General features: G+C 40.2%; 1 protein-coding gene across 3 annotated transcripts in view; it reads left to right on the top strand.

The window, feature by feature from the left end:
- The window catches only part of mei4 (meiosis-specific, MEI4 homolog (S. cerevisiae)), a 53,445-nt gene that overhangs the window by 19,057 nt on the left and 11,086 nt on the right, over window positions 1–23,302 (top strand). The window contains exons 4-5 of one of the 3 annotated variants that reach the window (XM_051409191.1): window positions 3,110–3,241; window positions 6,123–6,298. The exons of 1 other annotated variant lie outside the window; for it this stretch is intronic. In XM_051409191.1, coding sequence (XP_051265151.1) covers window positions 3,110–3,241; window positions 6,123–6,194 — 204 coding nt within the window. In that variant the 3' untranslated portion in view covers window positions 6,195–6,298. Of the gene's footprint in view, window positions 1–3,109; window positions 3,242–6,122; window positions 6,299–23,302 lie in introns of those variants that run through there. One more of the 3 variants, XM_051409189.1, reaches the window with a different exon arrangement.

The raw sequence follows: 23,302 nt of genomic DNA, 5'->3' as shown, positions 1-23,302 counted from the left end.
AAGAGTCCTCTGGAAGTGTCAATAAAGTGCTTACAGTTTAAGAGCGCTCCATCTCAGAGGAGTAATATTGCGAGCAGCGGCAATTTACCCAGCAGCACGTCCTGCCTTCAGAACCGCTTACATCCACGAGGAGAGCTCTTTATTTCTGGCTCCCTTTTCTCAGACACACCTGGAGGAGTTGTTACGGTGTAGGAGTAGAGCGATTGGACAAGATGAAGAGCCCAGACGATGAAATTGCAGATCCTGTATCCCAAGTGGTGTCATTCAAATGTCACTCTCCTGCTGCGTTCGACTGCAGGCATATTTCACGTAATAACCTTTCGGAGAAGAGAACAGTTTAGTGTCTGGTTTGGCCTCGTTTAGCCTCGCGCCCGCCTCATCTCACCGTGTCATCCTTTTGTCTACAGGAAGAACTTTTATTACCTTCTTGTATACTGCATCCAGCGAGCCTCATTCGTTTCAACCTCAAACAGAGCGCTCAAGTAGACCTTTTATCACTCTATTATTTTCCAGACAATGCTAGCCCTTCAGGTTACGGTTACAGCATGCGTCTGTAAACATGAAGAATGGAATTATAAAGTCTTAAAATATAGAGCTTTGTCAGTGTTTTTTGCGGACATTCTGTATGTTAACCCCTTAGTGAAGAGAGGATAGTTGTCAGTTTCTCCTACAGCTCTCTCCGTTTGTTACAGAGCTGGAAAACATGGCTATATGCTGACATCCATTAGTCTTCCTCAGTCACATCTTCCTTTCTGAGAAATAACAAATACATTTTTTTAAAGGTCAAGCAACAACAAGTAACATGTTCAGAAAAATGTAAGAAAAAACAGGAAAATGCAGCAATAACCACAGAAGAAAGAAAAACCTCCCACCCACTCTAAGACTGACTAAAAGCTTCCTCACCAGATGTGGATCTTATAAATACAGTTAGAAAACCTTGACTGGATGAACTGAGAAATCTTTTTTCAGTCCATTCCTCTTGTATAAGAGTCCCTCTGAGTCACCCTGTAGGGCTGGGTATCGCTGAAAATGTTTAGATACCGATATCTTGACTTTGATACCAATTACTGAATAAAACCTTTTTTATACCAGTTTTATAAAAAGTATTTTAACACATTAATACATTATGGTACAATTAACCTGTTGAAAGACCTGGGAGCTGCTGGAGCAACTGATTTTAGTCTTTACTCAACCTGGATAACTAACTATAAATTGAGGAAATAAAACTAAATATCTGTACAATATTGGACTACATACAAAAATGAAATAACTCTTAAAGGACTCCCGACCCTTCACTGAGAGAAAAAACACATTTGATATTGTTTTGTACAAGCAAATTCTATTGTTTTTTATATCATATTTTGATGAATTAATGTTAACACTAATGCTCTTTAAGTGCTTTATATATTTATTTTTGCTATCAAGTAAACGTGGTCTAATCAGGCTTGAGCGTCAAAGAGGTCAGAGCGGAGAAAAGGAAGGCATCGTCAATCTGCAGCCTGAGGAAAACTGAATAACAATCTGCTGCCTCCGATTCTTTCAAATTATGAATTAATCTCTTGATAGGATAATCACAGACAATTTCACATGTTGACCTCGTATCAATCAGCAGCAGAGGCAATTCCAAACAAATTGAATTTTTATGGTCTTTTTTTTCTTTTCACTTCTCTTTCAGTCCCCAAACACGCCTATCTGATCAGCATCTCTTTAGCTCCCTCTTTAGCACTTCAGATTGGAGCAAGGCTACTAGTTGAATTCCCCAGACCGAAATGAAAAGCGAAACGGTCATGATGCCAAACAATTTATCCCGATCAGCTACCGTAGAGCTGCCTACTGGCACAACAACAGAGGACGGAGCGAATGTGTGTGGCTGCTCGCGGCTGAAAATATGAAAAAAGGAGTGAATGTAAATTAGGCTGTTGCTGAATGTGAGCATGCATGCTAAGCAAACTCCCTCCAGGATGAGAAAAATTAAAACCTGACCTAGGTTTATAGTGGCTTAATCTAGTGTCAAAAGTAAATCGAATATGAAACATACTTTAATGTCATCATGTATAGACTGAAGGCTTTGATTATTATATGGTTTTCTTGGAAAGATCGTGATCTAAATGTCCAGATTGTACTTTTCAGGTGAATTTTAGAGAGTGTTTTTGTGTGGGGGAGTTTGTTTGTGGCTGACAGAAAAATAGCTGCAGATATGGCAAAAGTTCTGCAGGTGGGATTTCTAGTCAAGTCTCACACATTTCCACTGATTTGACTGTTACAACAAACAAACAGTCAGTGATTGCCAAAGTGAATTTCAGCTACCTGAAGGAACAGGTTTCCACATTAAAATGCTCTGGATGAGAGAACAAAACAGTTTTTACTAAAAGCTATAATCTGTAACATTTCAGCATTAAACTGTGTATAAACATCAGAGCTATGTTCTATATGTATGTTGTTGAGTTGTGTTCTTGGGATGGAGAGAAGATGAAGCCCAGGGAATAAACAAGTAAAAGCTGAACAACATGGTACAGGCAGAAAACAACAAGAACTCAAATTAAATATCTAATCAATAAGCGGTGTATAAACTCTAGCTCTATGTTCTTGTGTAGTTGAGTTGTGTACTTAGATTGTTCCAGGTGTTTCCAACAATGTTCAAACTCAGAGAAATCTGTCATTTTATTCAGGTAACGCTGCGTTTCACCGGTCGCCTGTCGATGGCGTCATATCCCCTTTGTGCCTGCGTCAGCGTTGTGGTTGTCTGCCAGAAGCTGTCATACATTGACTGTTGATCCAGTCTGAAGCCACATTGTTACCATCCACTGTTTAGATCTTGGTGCTTTTTAACTCTAGATTTGAACCGGATGAAGGATTTTAGTCATCGGACGTCTGGATCTTAAGTTATCAGAGAAACAAGCCAAGCTAATGTTAGCGGCAGCTCGGCTCGCAGCCGTAAACTGATTGTGTTCACCCTGTCGTCTTTCATACACACACTGTTACGTCATTCACAGCCAAGTTTGTGACTGGTAGAATCAGAATCAGTTGATTTACAGATTTTGTTTGTGTTTAGTAAAAATAATGTTTTAAGGACTTCTCGTCAGTAAAGTCTTGTTTTTCCAACCCTCAGCTCCGGGCTGCAGAGAAGCTGATGGAGTACCTGATCACGCTGGGGAGCAGCAGCATGTCAAAGTCCTTTCTCATTCGTCACATCCTCTCTCAGATCAGCACTCTGGCTGATCAGCTGTGGCAGGCCTTCCAGGTAAACAGCCCACTGCTTCACCACACCTCCTCCTGCAGCTCCATCCTTCTTCTTCTGCTTTTGTCTCGGAGACACCATCAATCCCTTTCTTCTGCTCTTTTCCATGATAAGCTCTTTTCTTTCTGTATTGTGTTTTTTTGCTCAGTTCCCTGACTTTATAACAGTATTACAGTATGAGCAGTTCATATAAACATCAGTTTTGCGTTAAAACCATATTGAGATCATGAATCTCTCTCACTCTCTCTAGATTGTTTGTTTCTCGCTGCCTTTTTTCCTCACAGTCTCCCTTTCTCCCTCTTATACTCTATTTTATTTAATCTTTTTGCTCTCAGTGCGCCGGCCTTTGTGCTTGGCTTTAGGTGCAAACAGTTTGCCCTATTGACTTGTTGCCACGGCCACTTCTGTACCACCATAATCGATACTGGCGTCCCACCAGTTTCCTGTCTGCTATGTATTCAAACGTCTCTTAGTAGCTCCACAGATCGCCTGAGTCACAGGCCAGGCGAGAGCCGCATTCGGCCGGCCTGCTTCCTGTGAAAGACAGAGCCACCGGGGGGTCCTTCGAAATGGAAATGTGTAAAAAAGGAAAAGGATACAGATGATTTCCCCCCCTCAACCCTCCTGCTGAGCTTCCCTCCCACTCAGCAGGGTCGGTCATGCTCACTTGCGCCTGTTTTTCTCCTCCTCCTCAAGAGAGCCTCTTGAGGCAGCCGATGCCAAAAAGAGAATTTTATCAGCACTGCATTTTTGAGGGCCAAGTTGAAGAAAAAAATAAAAATAGCTGAACCCACTGTTTGCTGGAGATATTGACAATGCAAAACAGCCTTGTGCTGCCGTGGAGCCATTGTGTCCAACAAACCAGCAGTGACAAGGGTTTGAAAGCACAAATCTGAGGCTCAATCCTCCTCAAACTATCACATAAAAGCGGAGCACCATCATCATCCTCAGAGCATTCAGAGGACCTAGGTTTGTAATGAAATGAACCAACATATAGATTCCAAAACTGGTTCATGTTGGTGCTCATGTCTACCAGCAACAGTGAACACAACAACTGGTAACATGTGAACACCTGTGTTGTGTTCACATGTTACTGTGTCATCCTTGCTGTGCGCACAGATCTCTGAACCACAAGTCTTGGAAAACCTGGAAATTTAGAGAGACTCTTTTTCCAGTCATGGAAACACCTGGAAATAGATTAAAATGATCAAATATCCGGTAAATAATCCCTGTTGTCCTGAAAAAAGGTTTACTGTGTTTTAGCCCCTCACTCACATCGCCTGCATAAACCCATAGGTGCATATTTAGTTTGAAATTCCACAGTTAGTAGCTGTGGTACGACTATTAAAAGTGGGTTAACCAGATGTGAAGCGGAACAGAAAAACATTTTAAACGCTCCCCTTTCATTTCGGCCATGTCAGTCAATCTAGCTGTTCACAGCAGACGCGGATTGGATCGGACTCTGCATCGTAATGAACCTGAGACACTTAATCATTAAAAAAAGGAGGAATAAGACGAGACTGGAATGACGCCTACTATACATCATATGACTGTTCTTGAGCAAGGGCTATCCTGTATTGTCAAGAAAAACTCCTGGAATATGTCCTGGAAAGCTGGGTCTATTGTCGATGTGTGACCAGCTGAACCGACCAGAATATCATGTTGTTGGTCAAATTGCACTCGTGCTCGCAGGTGGCTGTTCTGAAAGTTACGTTTGTGGTGCTTGGTTCCTGCAGTACTCTGTGTTCTGTTTAACTGAAGAGAACCTGGCACCTTTTCCTCTATATTTTGCCAAACATCGAAAACGAGATCCCAAGTGGATAGGTGGGAAACTCTAAAAAATAATAAATGAATAAAACCAAAATGACTATATCTATCTATCCACCCAGTTGATCCCCAAGTGTCTGACTGAGGGTTTGCCCTTGCAGCCATTAATATGCCCATGGAAATTCGTCAGAGCCCACCCCCTGCTACCCCCACCACTCTTCTTTATTCTTGCAAGGCTAAAGAAGGGACAGAGATTGCTTCTGAAGACTCTGTGTGTTTGAAGACTGAGCCTCTGGACCATCTTATTTGCTTGTAGCGCCACGCCTGCAGCTCTCTGCGGTTCATTCTCTCAGGATAAGAGGTCTCAGGGGAAGAGCTGTGTGCCTCCCATTATGCAAAAACTGTAGAAGAGACTACATCTATATTTCCATTAACATTTCACACACTTGGCTCATGCTGTTACCCAGAGTGAATGATAATGAGTGCCACTGTTGAAGATTCAATTCCTGAATCACCTTCGTCGCAAGCAAACTGTTAATTTTGTTGTAAATAGTTTGTAGTTCGAGAGGTTACATAGGACAGAGTTGTGCTAAGTAAGGTAATAATTACAAAAAAATAATTTTCTTAAAGCAGCTATAATCTATATTTTTATAACAACAGAGTATCAAATGACATAAACTATGTTAACATGGAACTTAATATTTTGGTTTTAAATAGTTTAAAAGCCTAAATAGAACAAAAATGCTCCATGGATCCAGATTTTGTTTCTACTATTTCTCTCCTCAAATCTGTTCACAAACAGTTACTGTTTATCTGGAATACCAGATCCTGTGTGACCAGGTGAGCCGCCATTGTTTCCAATCCAGGAGCAGCCAATGAGAGCAGAGCAACTCGCAGTATGTGACCTCTGCTGCCCAAACCCCAGTACCTTGTAAAAATAATCCCATATGGCACATTCATGTCAGATGGAAGGTAAAATTTCCTGGGAGGCATAAAAGGTAATTTATAGTGACATTAAACTATATGTCACTTTTCTGAGGACCATTTGGGACTCTACAAAGACCTTCTCCTGTATCACACCCCTGTACAAAACTGTGAACTTTCATACACTCCCCAGGCTAGAGTTGAAGCCATGAACAAACCCCCGCCTCGGCTCTTTGTCAGCAGACCCCTGGACTACAGTGAGTGAAAAGTATTTCCCCGCATGGAGGTGTGGGAAACTGTCATGGCAGTCACATAAAAAAGCTTCTCTGTCTCCCTTTAGTTGAGCTTCCAGTCTTTTGATTTTTGTTATTTAATGTCAGGTTCAACGTCTCTATCGAAGCAAGTGCACATTTGTTTGAAATAGCACATCATTTGGTGACAGAATTGTTTGGCATCAAGAAAATGACTCATGATTTTAAAATAAAATACCTAGTGGTTTGTCTGGCTGAGGGTGCTTTTACACTTAACCTGCTTTGGTTCAAATGAACTCTGGTGTTTGTTTGAGTTGATGTGAAAGCTGTAGATCAAACCAGGCCTAACCACCGAAATACCACCAGGCACGGATTATGCTGTTGGGTGTACAGAACATCTTCAGAGAATGTTGCCTACCTGATGTTGTTTACTTGGGTATTTTGTCCTTAAGGAAACAAACCGTTTCTTTCTCTACTACACATGTCACATTCAATCCAGAGTCTGCGCATTTTATTTTGAAAACTGACCGGATTCTCTATGCTGTTTCTGTGTCTGACTTCCTGCCAGTGTGATCTGCTCTGTGCTGCTTGCCCAGAGTGGGTCGCTGCTTCCATCAAAAATAGACCAGCTGTGTATTCTACACGGAGCAGAGCGGAGAGGTGTCTATTGCATAGAACAGGTGCGATTGTGTCCGGCGGCTGCGGTACAGTGGGAACGCGTTGTGGCTGTACCTGGTGGAATTAAGGGGTAAACCAAACACAGTATTTCCAACATGTGAAAACACATCTGACAAGTTGTTCAGAGTTCATATGTGAAAACAATTTTTACGGTTTTTCTTTTCAATGAATTGAGGCGAAGGTGTTGTTGTTGCAGCGTGTTGGTGTCCTTCTGTGCTGGTCGGCGTTCTTCTTTTTCTTATTATTATTATTTAAATACTGAGATATAGGCCTACAGAATTTCGGCATCGCGTTGGTATCGGTTCTTGTGACATCCCTAACATGAACTGGACCTGAACTAAAAGGCAATATAAACCGAACTCCAAGTGTGAACATCTGTTTAGGGCATAAGATAAGATGTTTCTATATTGATCCCCCATGGGAGAAATTCAAGTTTGGCAACCTTTCGTCAGGTTAGTTACACAACATAGACAAACTTAATTAAAAGCTTTTGTTATTTTTTCAGTTCAGTACTCAGCTCTAATTTTGTGACGTAGGTAATGTAATCTGCGTGCGTCATCACGTCTATGCATTCCCCTCTACATTGATTACAGCCAACAACAAAGAGCATTAGTCATACGAGCTGCAAACAGAAAAAAAACATGAACCCATCAGGAGTTAGACTGATGAGATGCTTCGGTTTGAAACTTTCTTTGAGTTGATTTCATAAATAAGAGCACTCACTCAACGTGTCTCTTGAGAGATTCATTCTTCTACTTTTGCTGTATTTTCCTGATTGATAATGACATGCTATGTCTGAATGAGGCTTTATTTAAAGGTTAACTGAGGTAGTGCAGCAGGTGATTTGAATGCAGCGTGCAAACTAACAAGGAAACTATTATATGAAGAGATAATTAGAGACTACTTTGATAATTAATCATTTTCATCCATTGAGTCGTTTTTGGAGAAGAATTTCTTAAATCTGCATTCTTTGAATTTGCGTCTTGTTGAATGTAAACAGCAGCAACAAGATAGTGATGATAATTGAGCTTAATCTTTACATAAAAAGAAACCGTGTCCATCCACTTTGAGCTGCGTTTGAGCACCAAGCATCATCAAAACACAAAAACACAGAATCAACCTTCGCTTGTCCTGCACTTTTTCTGTAAAGATGTGGGCACAACAGTCTATGATTTCTTGTTGTTTGGCCAGCCTTATTCCCATATGGGCGGCTGTGGTGCACAGGCAGAGTGGGTCGTCCCCTAATCGGAAGGTTGTTGGTTCGATCCCCTGCTCCTGCACAGGTATCCTTGAGCAAGATATAAAATCCCAAATTGCTCCCGATGCTGTGCATTGGTTTGTGAATGTGTATGAATGCATTAGTTTCTGTTCGATGGGCTTTGCTGAAAAACAGACTGAAATAAAAACATACGTTTGACAGAGCTACCCTGCCATAGTCTAAATCTCCCCATTAAGATAAACCCCATCAGACGTCATTCAACAATGTTTTCAACAAAATACAGATTCCATTAAAATATAGAAGGTTTGAAGGAGATACCGGCCGCTGCATCTACATGTGCAGTCTTTGCCAAGTAAATATCTTTGGGATGTAGACAAAACAAGACATTACAGGATGTTACTTTGGGCTTTAGGAAACACTGATCAACATTTTTCAACATTTTCTGACATTTAATGGTTAAAAAAACCGAATCAATCAATTGGGAAAATAATCGATGGATTAATCGATAATGAAAACACTACACTGCAGCTGTAGAGAGAAGTACAGACCATTGACAGTATATTCATTGGTGTATAATGGACAGAGCTTCCAGGTCTGTGAAGTTCAGTCGGTGTGGAAGTGTCTAAAACCTGTATTCTATGTAATGACCAGCAGGGGGCAGCTCCAGTGGCTGCAATAAAACACAAGAACTCTGTGACTTTAATGCCAAATGGTCAAATGGTGCTTCACAAACCAATGGGTGATGTTAAGATGGGTTCACACTTAAAGAATGTAGTTACATTGAGTAAAGCAGTGTTTCCTCTAGGGTTTTTTTTTAGCAGTGGGGGCAGGCCCGCCTGAACACCCCTGCTCTTGGGTTTTACACTCCTACCTGCTCCTATAAGAAGCAAACATTACTACAACTTCCCTTTCATCCAAAGCAAACCTGTACTGTATTTTTGAGTTTGTATTTGCATGCCTTATCCTCCCCCGTGTACCGTCATCAGCCAGGTGCTGTGCAGTGTATTTCTGGCGTCTGTCAGTGATTTATATGGGTGTTTAGACTCAGTTAACCCTTCACTCCTGCTGATAACAGACACATATGGTCTACTGGTCCCAGTTTGGGGCCTCCTGAAGACCCATCACTGCAGGGCCCCCCCCCCCTCCATGATAAAGAGTGGCAAACTTTTCTGGCAGAAGATTCAACAAAATACAGCTGCATCACAAAGTGCCTCCTCCCCACTGACATAAAGACAGCTCTCCAAGAGTGGAGCAAAACCCTCTCTACCGCCCCCTGGTGGCTGACTCCAGTATAGCTCATGAAGCCTGCTGAATCTGTGTTAGCAATGGGACAAACTAAAAAATCTAAGTCAAATAAATGTTTCCCAAAGATGGTTTGTGTCATTTTAAGTCGACGTCTTATCGCGCTGATGTTTGTTCAAGTGTTTTTTTTATACAGTGATTTAATGTAACTAAAGTACATTTACTCAAGTACTGTACTCACAAGTGCAAATTTGAGGTTCTTGTACTTCATCCTTTTCTTTTCATGCCACTTGCTACTTCTACTTTAAATGTGTTTTTGGGGTAAAATTAGTATTGATCACGCTGTAACAACTACAAACCGCCATGGAACCAATACTGATCTTCCTTCATATCCTTAAAACATTTTAGCCCGTATGGATGTAAAATGTATCTTAAATTGCATTCATAATGGTCTTAAAAGTGTTTTGAAATTGTTGAGACCTGCAGAAACCCTGTGTGAAGATTTACTGTGTTTCCTTTTAATAATTCATGTATTTGTAATAATTTTAATGGGTTGGACTATTAGCTGGACTAAAAGCCTTGTAAAAGTTTCACTTTGGAATATTTTCAGAATTCTTACAAAGAAATCAAATCAATGGATTTGAAACTCATTGAAATCCATTTTGCTCTAAGACCTTTGACAAAACTATTTCAAGATCGAAAGAAAAAATGATTAACTTTATATAAATAAAGATTTCTCAACATAGTGAATTTTTCGTTTAAAATATTGTGAACCTTGAAGCCTTTGTTGCATATTGCTGTAAGCTGTAGCTGTAGTACTACTGAGTAGTAGTTATATTATTATCATTAAAATAAGTTCATCAGCATACCAGCTGCCACTACAGTGAATGCCAGACAGGCCTTCACCCTGTTCCAGCTGGTGGTTAAGAGAGCAGATCGTCCCCATCTGTCTGGGACTCATAGCTGACTCAGGCCTTTATGTTCCAGAGGTTGAGAGGACAGGCGATGGTGGTTGAAGGGCTTCATGTCGCATTCTCACATCATCAACCTTATTTCCTCGTTATCACCCGCGTCAAAGTGAGGGAGACCTTAACAGCCCCTCTGGGTGGAAACAAGTCAGGATGTTTTCAGGTCCTTCTAATTTCATTCAAGTATTAGTTAAACGATGAATTCATGACTTGACGTACAGGTAAATGTTGCAATGCAAGTGGAGCATCTTTAAAAATCAGTCTGCATACGTCTTAGTGTAAAGCCACCTCTGATTTTCTCATTGCTTTGGATGTTGGAGGCAAAGGTTATGAGTTCCCAGGTAAAGCAGAATGAACATCTTACACCTACTAAGGCATTGTCATACACAACAACTTAAAGGTCACACTGTGCAAATTTCCTTTAAACGGGTCCAAGAGGCTTTTTTGTACATCTGGTCATGATACATGTGCGTACTGGTTTTCATACATATCAGTGACACGTTCCTCAGGGGCTGTGTTAAATTCTCCACAGAATTTTGCGCTGCATTTAATGTCAAAACACGGCAGAAAAATGATAATAATCTTCGCATTTCAATACAAAACTAATGGAAAATACAAAGCTATAATAACTCTGTGTCATAGAAATCATCTAAAGACTTTTCGCACTATTTCAAGGACACAAGTGTTGGTGGGAGCAGCTTTACAGTCATGAGTATTCTATCGGGAGCAGAGTAGCAGAGGCCACTGTTCCTGTCTGACATACATCCTCAGAGATGCTGTAGCCTGGTGCCACTGTCCTTGGAGCAGCGCAGCATACAGATTAGCTGTGCCATCTGGGCGCTGTGTTGTTCTGTCAGAGGGCGTGACAGTCAGCAGCATACACCAAACAGCCACAGCCCCTCAGGACAAAGCCGCCATGAAACCCAGCAGTAACACTAAACCACTGGGCAGAGTAAATGCCACTCCAAACTCCATTACTATGCACCCTCGGCTGTCACCGTCCAAGTGTCTGCACTTTATGCAAACTGTGGGTGGTCCATGGTGAGCTGTCTCATCTTCACCGCATGTTTTTTTGTTTTACTGAGGATTGTAGACACATGGAGAGCAGAAAGAAAATCTCAGTTGGCTCCTGTTCAACAAGGAGAAAACAACGAGAGGAAACAGATTCATCACCTGAATTATTTACCTGTTTACAACAGACCTGGCAGTGGCTCAAACAATAAAATGAATTCTGTGAGGCTGAAACTAAGAATTGTTTCATTATTGATTGTTGTACCGCTCTTGTCGATGAGAATATACGTTGTGTGTATGTTTGACAGGGATCTTGTGACTGGTTTCAGAGTGGAAATGATTTGATAGTAAACACAGAAAGAATGTAATATGTCGTGGGAAGAATGTGGACGAAAGAAATTGGATTTGTGCTGAAATTATCAGATGATTAAAGCCACTATGTCCAGAATTCTTAATGTGTTTGGACAAATTTAAAAGAAAGATGATCCAGTCTGAGCTGGTTTTAAATGCAGATCTGTGCGGTATCTATTGCTGTTTGCTGTCTTTTTTTAAATTACCACCAAGGGGCACACATTTTCCAATATTCGTGATACTAAAGTGGCTTCAATTGACCAGACAAATATCACTCTGATAATCTATTAATCATTGTTAAGCAGCATAAATTGTTTTGGGGAGTTAGAACAACAAGCTGTAAACACAAGATTAACAGATTTGCATCAATACATCAATGCATTGGTGTAAAGGTTTAAAATGCGATCGCCCGAACCATCGGATTCAATTTTGAATGACCACTATTCTTTTCATCGGTAAAAAAGTATTTCTTTATATGTAATTATTAGTAGAGGCTATATGCCTGAATTATTTGAAAATGTGAACATGTGATCATTTTATATTTATATTGATTCCTCCTTTCTAAACAGTTTCTCAAGCTGCTTGAGAAGAACCAGAGGATTCAAATCAAACTATCTGAACCATATTAACTAAACGTAACTAATTTTTCACATTATTAAGGCAGTGAACAAAAAGCAAGCAAGGAGCAGAAAACTAGAAACCAAACAAAGACAACTGAACAAGATCACGCGACAATCCATCTTGCCAGGCTTCAGTCTGTGCATTTGTGGCTCAACTGCAGTGGTACCGGACCAGTCAGTGTCTTTTGAGGAAGCACGAGCAGCTACCGTGGTGGGCGCTAGGTGTGACGCTGCGAGAAAACATTCTTTGTTAAACAACAATGGGGGCTCCTATAGAGGTTAGCATAGCCCTAAGACTGTGAGCGCTGACAGTAAAAACACTGATTATCTGGTTATCATGGCTCCTGTCAGTGGGGAGTGAAGGCTGGCTCGTGTGGTCCGATCCAACAGACGAGCTACTGTAGCTCAAACTGCCGAAACAGTTAATACTGGTTCTGATAGAAAGGGGTCAGAACACACAGTGCAGAGCAGTTTGTTGGTCTGGGGCTGCAGAACATCAACAACACCGGGGTGCCCAGGTGGTCATAATGTTATGGCTGATCGGTGTATATCATAACTGGAGAGAATTTGATGGATTTCACTTTTCTCCCGACTGACTATGGTAAGAGTTTGGCTGCGTTATGTGGTTTGTTGCTCTGATAAGTTGAAATTTGATAGACAGATGGTTCATCCAATCACCTGCCGAGTGCCTGCTCTTTTCCAAACAGTTTCAAAGAGCCAAAATGCTCTGTAGAGCTTAAGGAAGTTGCAGTTGTTCATAATCTTCCATGAGTTCATGACTTTGAGTGACCACTTTCACAGTCATTTAATTTATAGTTGATGTAAAAATATTGGTTGGTGCAGCTTTATGTAAGAATTGAATACCTTTCCAGCCTCTCAACTGTTTTAAAGATTCATATTTCCAATATAACATTTATCATATAAAACGATTGATCAGAAAGAATAATCAACATTATTAGCACCATTAGTTGCACCCCTGAATTGGATTTCCTTTGTTATATGTGTGTAGAGAGTCGGGGTGAGGTGGCCTTCCTGGTTAACCTTCCATTGTAGCCTCATTTGGTGTGAGATCCCCATGAAATTTCTCTGTGTTATTGTCTCATTAAAATGATCTGATGAGTTTCAGAGCCAGCCAGTGTCAGGGGCCGATTGCCCTTAATGATATTAAGTTTGGCTTGGGGATATTAAATTTGGCTTTGGGGTGATGAATGAGTTTTCAGACATGCTGGGTTCAGCGTTGGTGGCAAAGCCAGAGGAAATGAGCATTGCAGCTGATGCCTCTAAAGGCCAGTGCCAGTTCAATTTGCACCCTTTGGCTCCACAGCCCTCAATGAATGCTCAGGGAATATCTTTGCTCCTGGACTGCTCCGTACATCACATTTCATCCTTAAATATCAGGAGGAGGCTGATTCCCCAGTTTCAAATACTCTTAGTCCGTCTTTTCTGGAGAGCCGGGTTGCCCGGTGCTCGATGGAGATCTCTGACTCAGATAAGGTGAATTCATTCTCAGAAATTGTGAGTTTAATGGAAGTGCTTTGTCCGTGTGAGTGGCAGTGGTATTTGGAGGGAGAAAGTCTTTAGAAGATGTGAGAAGAGCACACGGATGGCATTTCCAAGAAACTGGCTTCATGTGCTTTAAGGTTCATTTGTTCTGAGTCTCACATGTGTTGCCATGACAGCAGAAAATTCCCAGAGTGCCTGTGAAACCAAGAGAAATCCTTCAATGGTAATTGCTGAAAATCTTGACCCTTTGTGAATCGGCTTTTTAAAGACCATAATTACAAACAGCAGTGGGGATTCTAGTGTATAGCACTGCACTATGAAGAGGCTTTCGCCATGTCAGTTGTTGTGGTGCAGAGACGACGTACTGAGAGTACAGAGAGGAGACAGTTCTAGTGAGAGCACATGATAAATGACAATAAAAGAAATGAATCCAATACTAACCTTTGTATCTGTACTGCCTGACGAAGAAGATCGGGGCCTTTTGAAGCCTCGAAATTGGCGTTATGGTAGTCACCATGACAGTTTGTTGGAGCCAGAGGAGGTGACGTACTGCGAGTTGAGCTGCTCTCATTGGCTGCTCTTGGTCTGCTCACACAGGATCTGGTATTCCAGATAAACAGTAAAATATGTTTGTGAACAGATTTGAGGAGAGAAATAGTCAACAACAGAATCTGGATCCATATCTGATCAGCACTGTTTGACAGTTTGATCTGAGTTTGGTTGAGCTGGACGGACTCACTGAGAATGAGCTGTCAATCACAAGGTAGCCCCGCCCTAAAGCATACCCTGCTTTATGGTCTGTTTTACTCTAAATGGGACCATCAGTTACTAAATGAACATCATGCTGTATGGAAGAAGACTGAAACTAGAGACTGAGACCAGAAACTCATCAGGAAACTGTTTGCTGAGATAATTAATCAAGTTCTCCATAAGACTCAATACTATCAGACTTGCCAATGGAGCTGCCCCCTGCTGGCCAGGACATAGAATGCAGGTTTAAGACACTTTCATTCTGTATACTGTCAGTAGTTGCTGGTCAAACATTGCATTAGTAAATAGTGTAGGGTGTTCTCAATGCTCTCTCAAACTGTTATACTCAACACACGATGAAGAACTAGGTTTGTAGTCACTGATAAAATAATCATATGTTTTAAAATGGTGCAAATCAATGAATTACTTTGATTTATTAGTTTAGCTAGAAAAAAAACCGGAGTGCTTTACAACTTTACAATCTCTATGATGTATTCTCCCACACACTGACACACTGATCGCACCTTGCGTGACGCTGATGTGACCGTCAGGAACAATTTGGGATTATGAGTCTTGCTCAAGGACACTCTAGAAAGGTGATTGACTGCCAACCTTGCGATTAGTGGACTTTACCTGCTGAGCCACAGCAGGTGATCCATCTATCTGAGTGTGAGGTTTATTTTTAAAAAAAAGAAAAAAAGAATAATAGGAAGAATAAACCCATAATAATAATGTAGTTTTTCTGTTTGTCTGTGGCACTTTCACTGCCTGACTTGAGTGACAAGCTAACAGATGTATTGTTTTGCTGCTGTGAGGCAGCCGGGGGTTTACGGTCAGCTCTGTTCATTGTAAACTAATAAATTAGCCAACAGTTTGTAAGGCTGGAGACACTGGCACAAAAGAAAAGGCCACTAATCAGCAGGAGAAACACACTTACTGTTAAACATTATGAAATATTGGATGTCAACAAGTTTTGGATATGGGCAAATACGTTCAACAAGCGGTGGACAACTTTGACTACAACAGGAATAAAAGGAATATTAGTGGAATATTCATTTTCATTTGCCATGTAAACTACTCAATAGGAATATTGTCTTTTAAAGAATAAGGGCAAAAACTGAATATTTAGTTTATGTTACATCAGTGTTTGACAGGTCAGAATGTCTGTTGTGAAAAAGGTTCTGATGGAAGAAGATGAACATATCTTTGGCATTGTTGTGCTATCTGCATGGATACTGGTTATATATATATTATTATTAGATTATGCTATTATGTGCTAAACCAAAGCAGCACTGCATCATATGAAATCTGTATGAAAGTGGCCTGAATCATGTTAAGACAAAACTAATATTTGAATTTAGTTGCCCTAACATAATTCTGTCTGTAGAGCTTTATAATGTTCACACTGCCTTACTATGAGAATTACAAACAGCCTTCCTCTCAGCTCGAGTTGCCCCAAAGAGCTTCATCAATATATCTTTTTAGTCTCAGACTCTGCTCCGTTCCTCGGGGGGGGGGGGGAACCAATAACTCGCCCTCGCAGGGAAAACAAATGGTGACGGCACCGGTGTATTTTTCCTCCCGCTGTACGGTTTGTTTGAGGCACGGGGCTGCAGGTGGAGAGGGTGCTGGCGTGTTGAATGGAGTCAGCAGTAAGTTGAGAAGTGGAGATGGTTGGTCCTGATACAGGAAGAGGGAACCATTGTGTGGTGCACCATCCGGGAGCTGATAACAGACACAAAGAAGTCTCAGAGGAAAAACTTTTTAATACCAGCTACAGTGTCCATATTCAGAGTTTAATCTCTTCACTATAGGGCTGCACGACTATGGACAAAAATGATAATGACGATTATTCGAAATATGTTGAGATTATTTCATGATTACAGAGAACCTTAGTCCCTGACATATTTCAATAGTGGACAGCTAACGGACAAACACTACTTGTGACTCGCTTACCTTAAAATAAAAGTCAACTTGTGTTTCACCAGTGAAACGCTACTTTATTATTTACAACTTATTTCTGGTGTTGAAAACAACCACAAACAGTATGACAATATTTTGAATACCATCATGTGAACAGCAGTTTCTGTTTGGATATTTTTAATTAGGTTTATTCCGAATGGAGCATTTTGTGGCTAGTACAGTTTGCATATGCAGCAGTACCCTTCTGAGGGTATAGAGACCTTCATGGCATCACTTCCTGTCCAGCCTCTGTTCCACTCACTTCTGTAACTCAGTAAAATCTCTCATCAAGCATTTCCTCTGTTTTTCGGAAAAAAATGAACGAGTGAATGAGGTTGGGAAATACATCTGAGCCTGTTCCTCACAGACATTAATGCTGCCTACATGAGTTGCATTCGAACCCATTACAACAAATTACATATTTCACAGCCCCAAGAGGTAGTATCATTTTACAGTATTGTATAATATGTAATTTGGGTCCTTTTTATCATACTGGTTTCTCTCTGGTTCTGTTTCCATTAAAATGTTGGGTAAGTTTTAAGTGGATTGTTAGAAGTTCTCAAATTAAAATAGTGAGTCAGCGAGTGTTATCCTCCACTGTTATGTTAATATATTACAAAGATGTGACAAGATAACAGAATTAATTGAGCTCTGACTCGATCGCTGCTTCCCACCTAAGATGGCATTTGTTATTGTAATGAATGAGTCTGACTCCTGTGACCCACACGTATCCTGGTTTTATAAGTGCCTGTGGAAACTGAAGGGGGTCCAGTATGAACTCAGACTGTTGAGGTTGCAGTTTGTATTCAGATGCTGATATACATTCCACACCGTGAGCTACCTGACAGCCGTTTCAGATGCAGGTAGACAGGTGCTCGGTCTACAGCAGAAGCAGTTGCCACAATGTTTTTGTGTATTTAAGAATTCTCTTTCCATAAACCTTTTATAGCAGCTTTTCTTTACCAGTTCACTCACATTCCCAGCTTGGTCGAGTACGAACACTTTTTAGTTACTGAGGTTTTTCCCCACACAATTTGCCAGGTTGTCAATAATAAGCATGTCACCGTAGCAGAAATTTAGTAGTCTATACCGATACCAGTGAAGTTCCACGATTCAATACCGCAATAAAAATGTAAAGAATTTTTTTTTATCCCCAATTAATTACCTCCATTTAATTTCTACGGATACTAAGTCCTGATCCAATACTTGTATTTAACTTATATAATAATAATAATACAGGTGAATAGCTCTGCATTGCATCAAGAAAAAAACTACCTGCATCCGAGCTGTTCCTTAATGTTTTTTATACTTACTCTCTGTGATGGTCTTGTGGCTAAGTGGAGGGAATTTCTCTCCTTTTAAAAGTGTCCTGCAGAGTTTGATGTTTCAGTACGACACTGCAAAAACTTTTCAAATCAAGATGCCCTTTAAAATCCTGACTGACTGTCAGCAGTCACAGCAGGTAGATTATTATTATATTATTATCTATACAACTGAAAGGTGTAAAATATAAATGTTTTATTATCTCTTTACTTGTCGTGTTAGGATTTTTCTGGGGACTTTGTTTTGAACATCTTTTGTGTGGAAGCTCTGGAGGCATCTGTGGTGATGCCTTCATTAATTAGCATTCTGTGGCTCTCTGGTTGCCTGTTGTCTTCGTCTCTATCTGTCATCTTCCTCCCACAGCGCTCGCCTGTCTCAGCTTTCACTAAAATAATCCACTACTCTGCTTAGTATTTGGTATCGCGTGCATCCTGTGGATTCGGATGGATGAATACACGTCAGAGCAGCACTGATTGTATTAAAGTACAGTGCAGAAATAGGGGGGAAATATATGGTTCCATGATCAGCGTGGCCTTCTCACATGATGATGGTTCATTTCTGCAGACCTCAGGCAGGGAGAATATACTCTCTCTTCACTGTGACTTTTTTAATGGACAGAAGCATAATTTAATGTTAGTTGGATGTGCCGCACATAAATGCAATCTATAGCATTCCTGAGTAACAGCTACCAGCACTTCACAGTCATAGTGATAATGACTTTGGCATTTTAGGTTGAGCTACTATCTGACTGGCCTACAAATCGGCTCAGAGCTAACTTATATCATCCTGAGCACTGTGTAGAGACACGTACTCTGTTGTTTTTCAGCTATGTTAAGTCTGCAAAGCGGCTAAACTTTGGCTGTCATTGCTGGAGAAAATGTAGAATTAATTGAGCCAATATTTAGACCAATCTCCAACATTGCCAAGTACATTTAAAGAGCATGAATTTGGCCCAGAACAAAATTTATTTTGGCAGAAACCTACATTATAATCCAAACTATGACTGTGCAGAGACAGAGACTGTCTACCAGTTTACTCCCAGAATCCCCTGATGTACTTTCACAACTTTAAATACAGATTATGTTAGTAGATGAGAAATCAACAATGTGTTCAGCTCACTTTTCGTTTTTCGTTTATTGTCAGTTCAAAACGAGGAAGACAGCATAAAAGCTCAATTATTTAGACAACGTATTCAAATTGAAAAGTATACTAAATTACTTATTTAAAAAAAAAACTAAAAGTAACATTTGTACTGTGGAGACTACATCTGCATTCAACAATTAAAACAACATTACGATATTTACAGCATTTAGTTGAAAGGACTGATGTTAATTTATGTTTACATATACTATTTTTCAGAAATAAAAGAAAGGTCTCTTTAAGGTCCAGTGTGGTGACCTGCTCTGTGTGAGGTGAGGTCGGCTCCGTCCTTCTCCACCAGACTTAACTAAACAGTTGGAACCTTTTAGAAGGTGAAGTGCTTTGGCGAGCTAGCCAAAAATACATATCTACTCAGATAGTATTTTTCTAGCAATAATGTTAACAAGAATGCCAACTGATTCAGGGACTTTTCAGTGAGGTGAGATATCAGCATGGCTGCATAGCTGTTCGCTCTGCTCAGATGAGCTACCTTGGTGTTGCAACTAGCTAATGTTATTGCAAGCAAAGTGTTCACATTTTAGTTCACCAGTTAAAGTGATCCATGATACTAACTTACATATTCAGCCATTAAGGGTTGATTTTAGCCTTTGATACAAAGCAATGGTGTATAGCTAATGATATTGCTACATTAGCTAGCTAGCAATTTGTCCACTGGTCAGTTGTATCCTATCCTAAAATAAAACAAATGTCAAAGATCCAGTCTGTAATCTTCTGCGTACTCTCTGTATCTTTGACAAAAACAAACGTATCACCACCTTGGATATTATACTATACTATAGTATGGCTAACATTAGCCAGCTGAAACCACTATATATTTCACTTTTGAGTAGTGTTTGCTTTGACTTTGTGTCGTTCGTTCACATTACCAGACTCCAACAGCAAGTTGCAAGCAACCAACAAGTTCTATACAGCTGTGAGGACATGGTCAGTCCTTTTTGTTTGACTAGTATATATAGGTAAACTGTCCTTCCAACTGTTGAGTTCTTCTAGAAGGCAAACATTTTCTGAAAGGTTTGATGTGGTTGCTCCGTCAGCCATGTAGTTTCAAGTTTGTCTTAATTTGTCCATAATTCATGTCATCTATCTGAAGTCTATGAGTTTGATTGTATCCATAGTCAGAGTCTCTGGAGGCTAAACCACCTCAAGTGAATATGGAAGAAGCGGCACGTAGGTAGAGGAGAACAAAGGAGAACTTGGTGAGAGAAAAGAGGAGGGCTATGAGTTATCAGGTCAAAGGTGAAGTTCTTTTGTCAGCTTTCTGCTCTTTCAAGTCTCTCTAAGTGGGTGAAAATATTGTGGTTTGGTCTTTGGGGGAACTCTGCTGTCATATCAGATCTGACAGAACTGACCTCCTCTCTGTAACTGTCACGGCTTCATGAGACCATTTAACGAAGAAGAAAACAATCATCCGACCCAATGGACCTTTCTGGGGTTGCTGATGCTGAGATAAACTTCCAGAAAACAAGGAGACGCAGTACTTTTTTCTGTATGTGTGTGTGAAAAACAGACAAACCTGCGTTCTTCCACCTCCTCGGGCAGTCAAGATGTCAAGATATGAGCTCAGAGAACGCAGACTTGGATGAGATTGCATCGATTTTCTGCCGGTTGAATCAGTGGATTGTCAGTGGACCGCCTTCAAAGAGATGGTCAGGGGAAAAAGTAAAACACTGCAAGAGGATACTTCTACAAGACAGAGGCGAGAAAAAAACAAAAAAATCAATTCCTAGGAGTTGTTGTCTGCCCTGGGCTTACGGGCGGGAAAGGTGGTGTGTGGTCATGTTGTAAGCCTGCAGCACACAGCAGCCTTACATACAACAATAATTCCTGGTTGTCCTTCAGTGAGTATGACTCACTGAAGGACTACCAGGAATTATTTGTACACTGCACTTCAAAGGAGAGTCATAGCAAGAGTGCTATATGAGTATGAGAGAGGCCACTGGGCCAGAAACTGTTCGTCATCAATACAAGTACTAAGATACTAGCTCATAATAGCTTATGTTTATATCTGAACCATTTCTTTCCCAGGTATAAAAGCAGCATGAAATATGAATAGAAAATATAAATGCATTTTTTGTGGATTCAATAGTCTGTGGTTACATCCCTTAGAAGGCAGCTGGATCTTCTTAACCTTTACCAATATTGTCAATCAGAAACAGTTTCCAAACTCCTGTATTCTGTTGTGTTGCTTTAATTTTATTCATGCTTGTCGTTATTGACTTCATTAGTCACTAGTTATTCATATATTCCACTATTTACATGAACCTAAGACTTTGATTAACCTGTTTCAAGCCCTATGAGTAAAAGTGTACAAGAGATTTGAAGCTCTATACAATATATATATATATATATATATATATATATATATATATAGATCTATAGAAACACAAAGGAAGGAGAAGTGTTTTTGGAACAGGCAATGCTACACAGAATATATTTAGAAATTTTAAAAAAAAGTCAAAATAGAAGAGGTGAATTTTGAGGAATTAAAGGGGACATATTATGCAAAACCAACTTTTTAATCATTTGATTATGTACATTTGGGACTCTGGAGGCCTATCAGCAGGCAAAGTGTGAAAAAAAGGATTGAAATTGTGGGCTGCCTCAGTCAGAATACAGGAGATAAAGCAGTCTGCTCAGATTTTTCCCCATTAATGACGTTTTCCCCGTTATTGACGTCAGTTATGTTGCCACCCACCACGGTTTACTTCCTGTTGACTATTCCGCCATTGCTACTCTAATAGAGCAAGCTAGCGGAGAGCAAGCGAGCGAGCCCAGCCTGCAGCCTGATGTCTGGGAAAAGGCTTCAGCAGACTAAATGTTCAGTCATTGGCTGCACAGCCCAACACTAATCTACATATGTATGTGCCACTGGATTTATTTTTATTTTTGACGGCAATGTCCGGTGGAAAAACAGGAACGTGTGTGTGAACCTCGGTCAGTACAACAGTGGACTGGCTGAAAGACTGTTCCTGAAACAGGGATTGTACCAACTGTCTGTGGAGAGGCGGCAGGGGAAGTAACTGTAAGTATTTTTAAGAATTTATACTGTTTTTATTGTTCGTGTAATGCTAGCACATGCTAACCGTTGTTAGCTGCAGGAAAGAGCTGTTAGAAAGAGCAGAAAACCTCCCAGTGAACAAACTGTAGCCCCTCATCAGCTGTTAGAGCAGAAAACCTCCGAGTGAACAAACTGTAGCCCCTCATCAGCTGTTAGAAAGAGCAGAAAACGGTGTGTAAATGAACTTGATCTACCTGCACCGGAGTTAACGATAGAGCTACGGTGAGAGAAATAGTCAAACTGCAGGGATTCATTAGTTTAGTAATATTGTGTAACTACGACGCTCACTAGACTGTTTGTGGAGTCAAACACTGATTTATTATTTTATTTTATAACTTAGGACTACTTTGAGCCACAATGAGCTGTTGTACTTGTATTATATTATACTGTGTATTATATTATACTGTATTATATTATACTGTATATTATATGCTGTCTTACAAGTTACACTGAATCTGACTTGTTTTACAGGTGACCTGATGAAGCTCAGGTGTTCCTGGACCCATCAGAGGACAGAGACAGCTGCAGCATCAGGACAGTCTGAAGGACATGATCTGCACAGTTTACGTAAAAGTTATAGCTTTGTTACTTACAACATGTGTAACTGGAATATGAATGAAACATAAATAAAGTGTTTTACTTTTAAGAAGAGTTTTGGTCATTTTTAAATTCAGTAATAAGTGTGGTTTTATATCAATAACATGTTATTTCACAGAGGTTTTATGAAGATTTTGAAAGAGTTGAAAATCTGGTCATCTATCAATATGAAAATGTGGAACTTAAACCTGTATTAATGACTGTAAGCAACACAATACATTACTGTCTCACATTCAAACTTTATTATGTTGGAAGATAAATTACATCACAATATATAATATAAATGATAGAATATTCAGTATACAGTATTTTCAATGGGGTTCAAACATAATTGCAGCTTTTACAAATATCTGAAGGTGAACTTTGGTAATAATACTTTCAAGTTAAAATATCAGACTATGAAATATGGATACAGTACAGTTTACAGTTGGTTACTTAGCAGTTTTTAAACCACATAAACAAGTTACTTTATTAGATGAGTGATTCCTTCAGTTATGTTGACATGTTGTACAGGATAAAGTATTCCAGGCATATAATATGTTTAACTTCACTGGGCTGTGTAGACTGTAGGTCACTGCTCGCTGCTGTACCTGTAAAGGAGCCGGAGCGTCACCCACGTGACCCGCGTCATAATGCCGACCAATCAGAGCAGACTGGGCTTTTCGGGAGGGGGGTCTTA

The sequence above is a fragment of the Dicentrarchus labrax genome, unplaced genomic scaffold (genome assembly GCF_905237075.1).
Source record: "Dicentrarchus labrax unplaced genomic scaffold, dlabrax2021, whole genome shotgun sequence".
Classification (NCBI taxonomy): Eukaryota; Metazoa; Chordata; class Actinopteri; family Moronidae; genus Dicentrarchus; species Dicentrarchus labrax.
The sequence above is the reverse complement of the archived record's forward strand: the minus strand, read 5'-3'. Positions and strand labels throughout refer to the sequence as shown.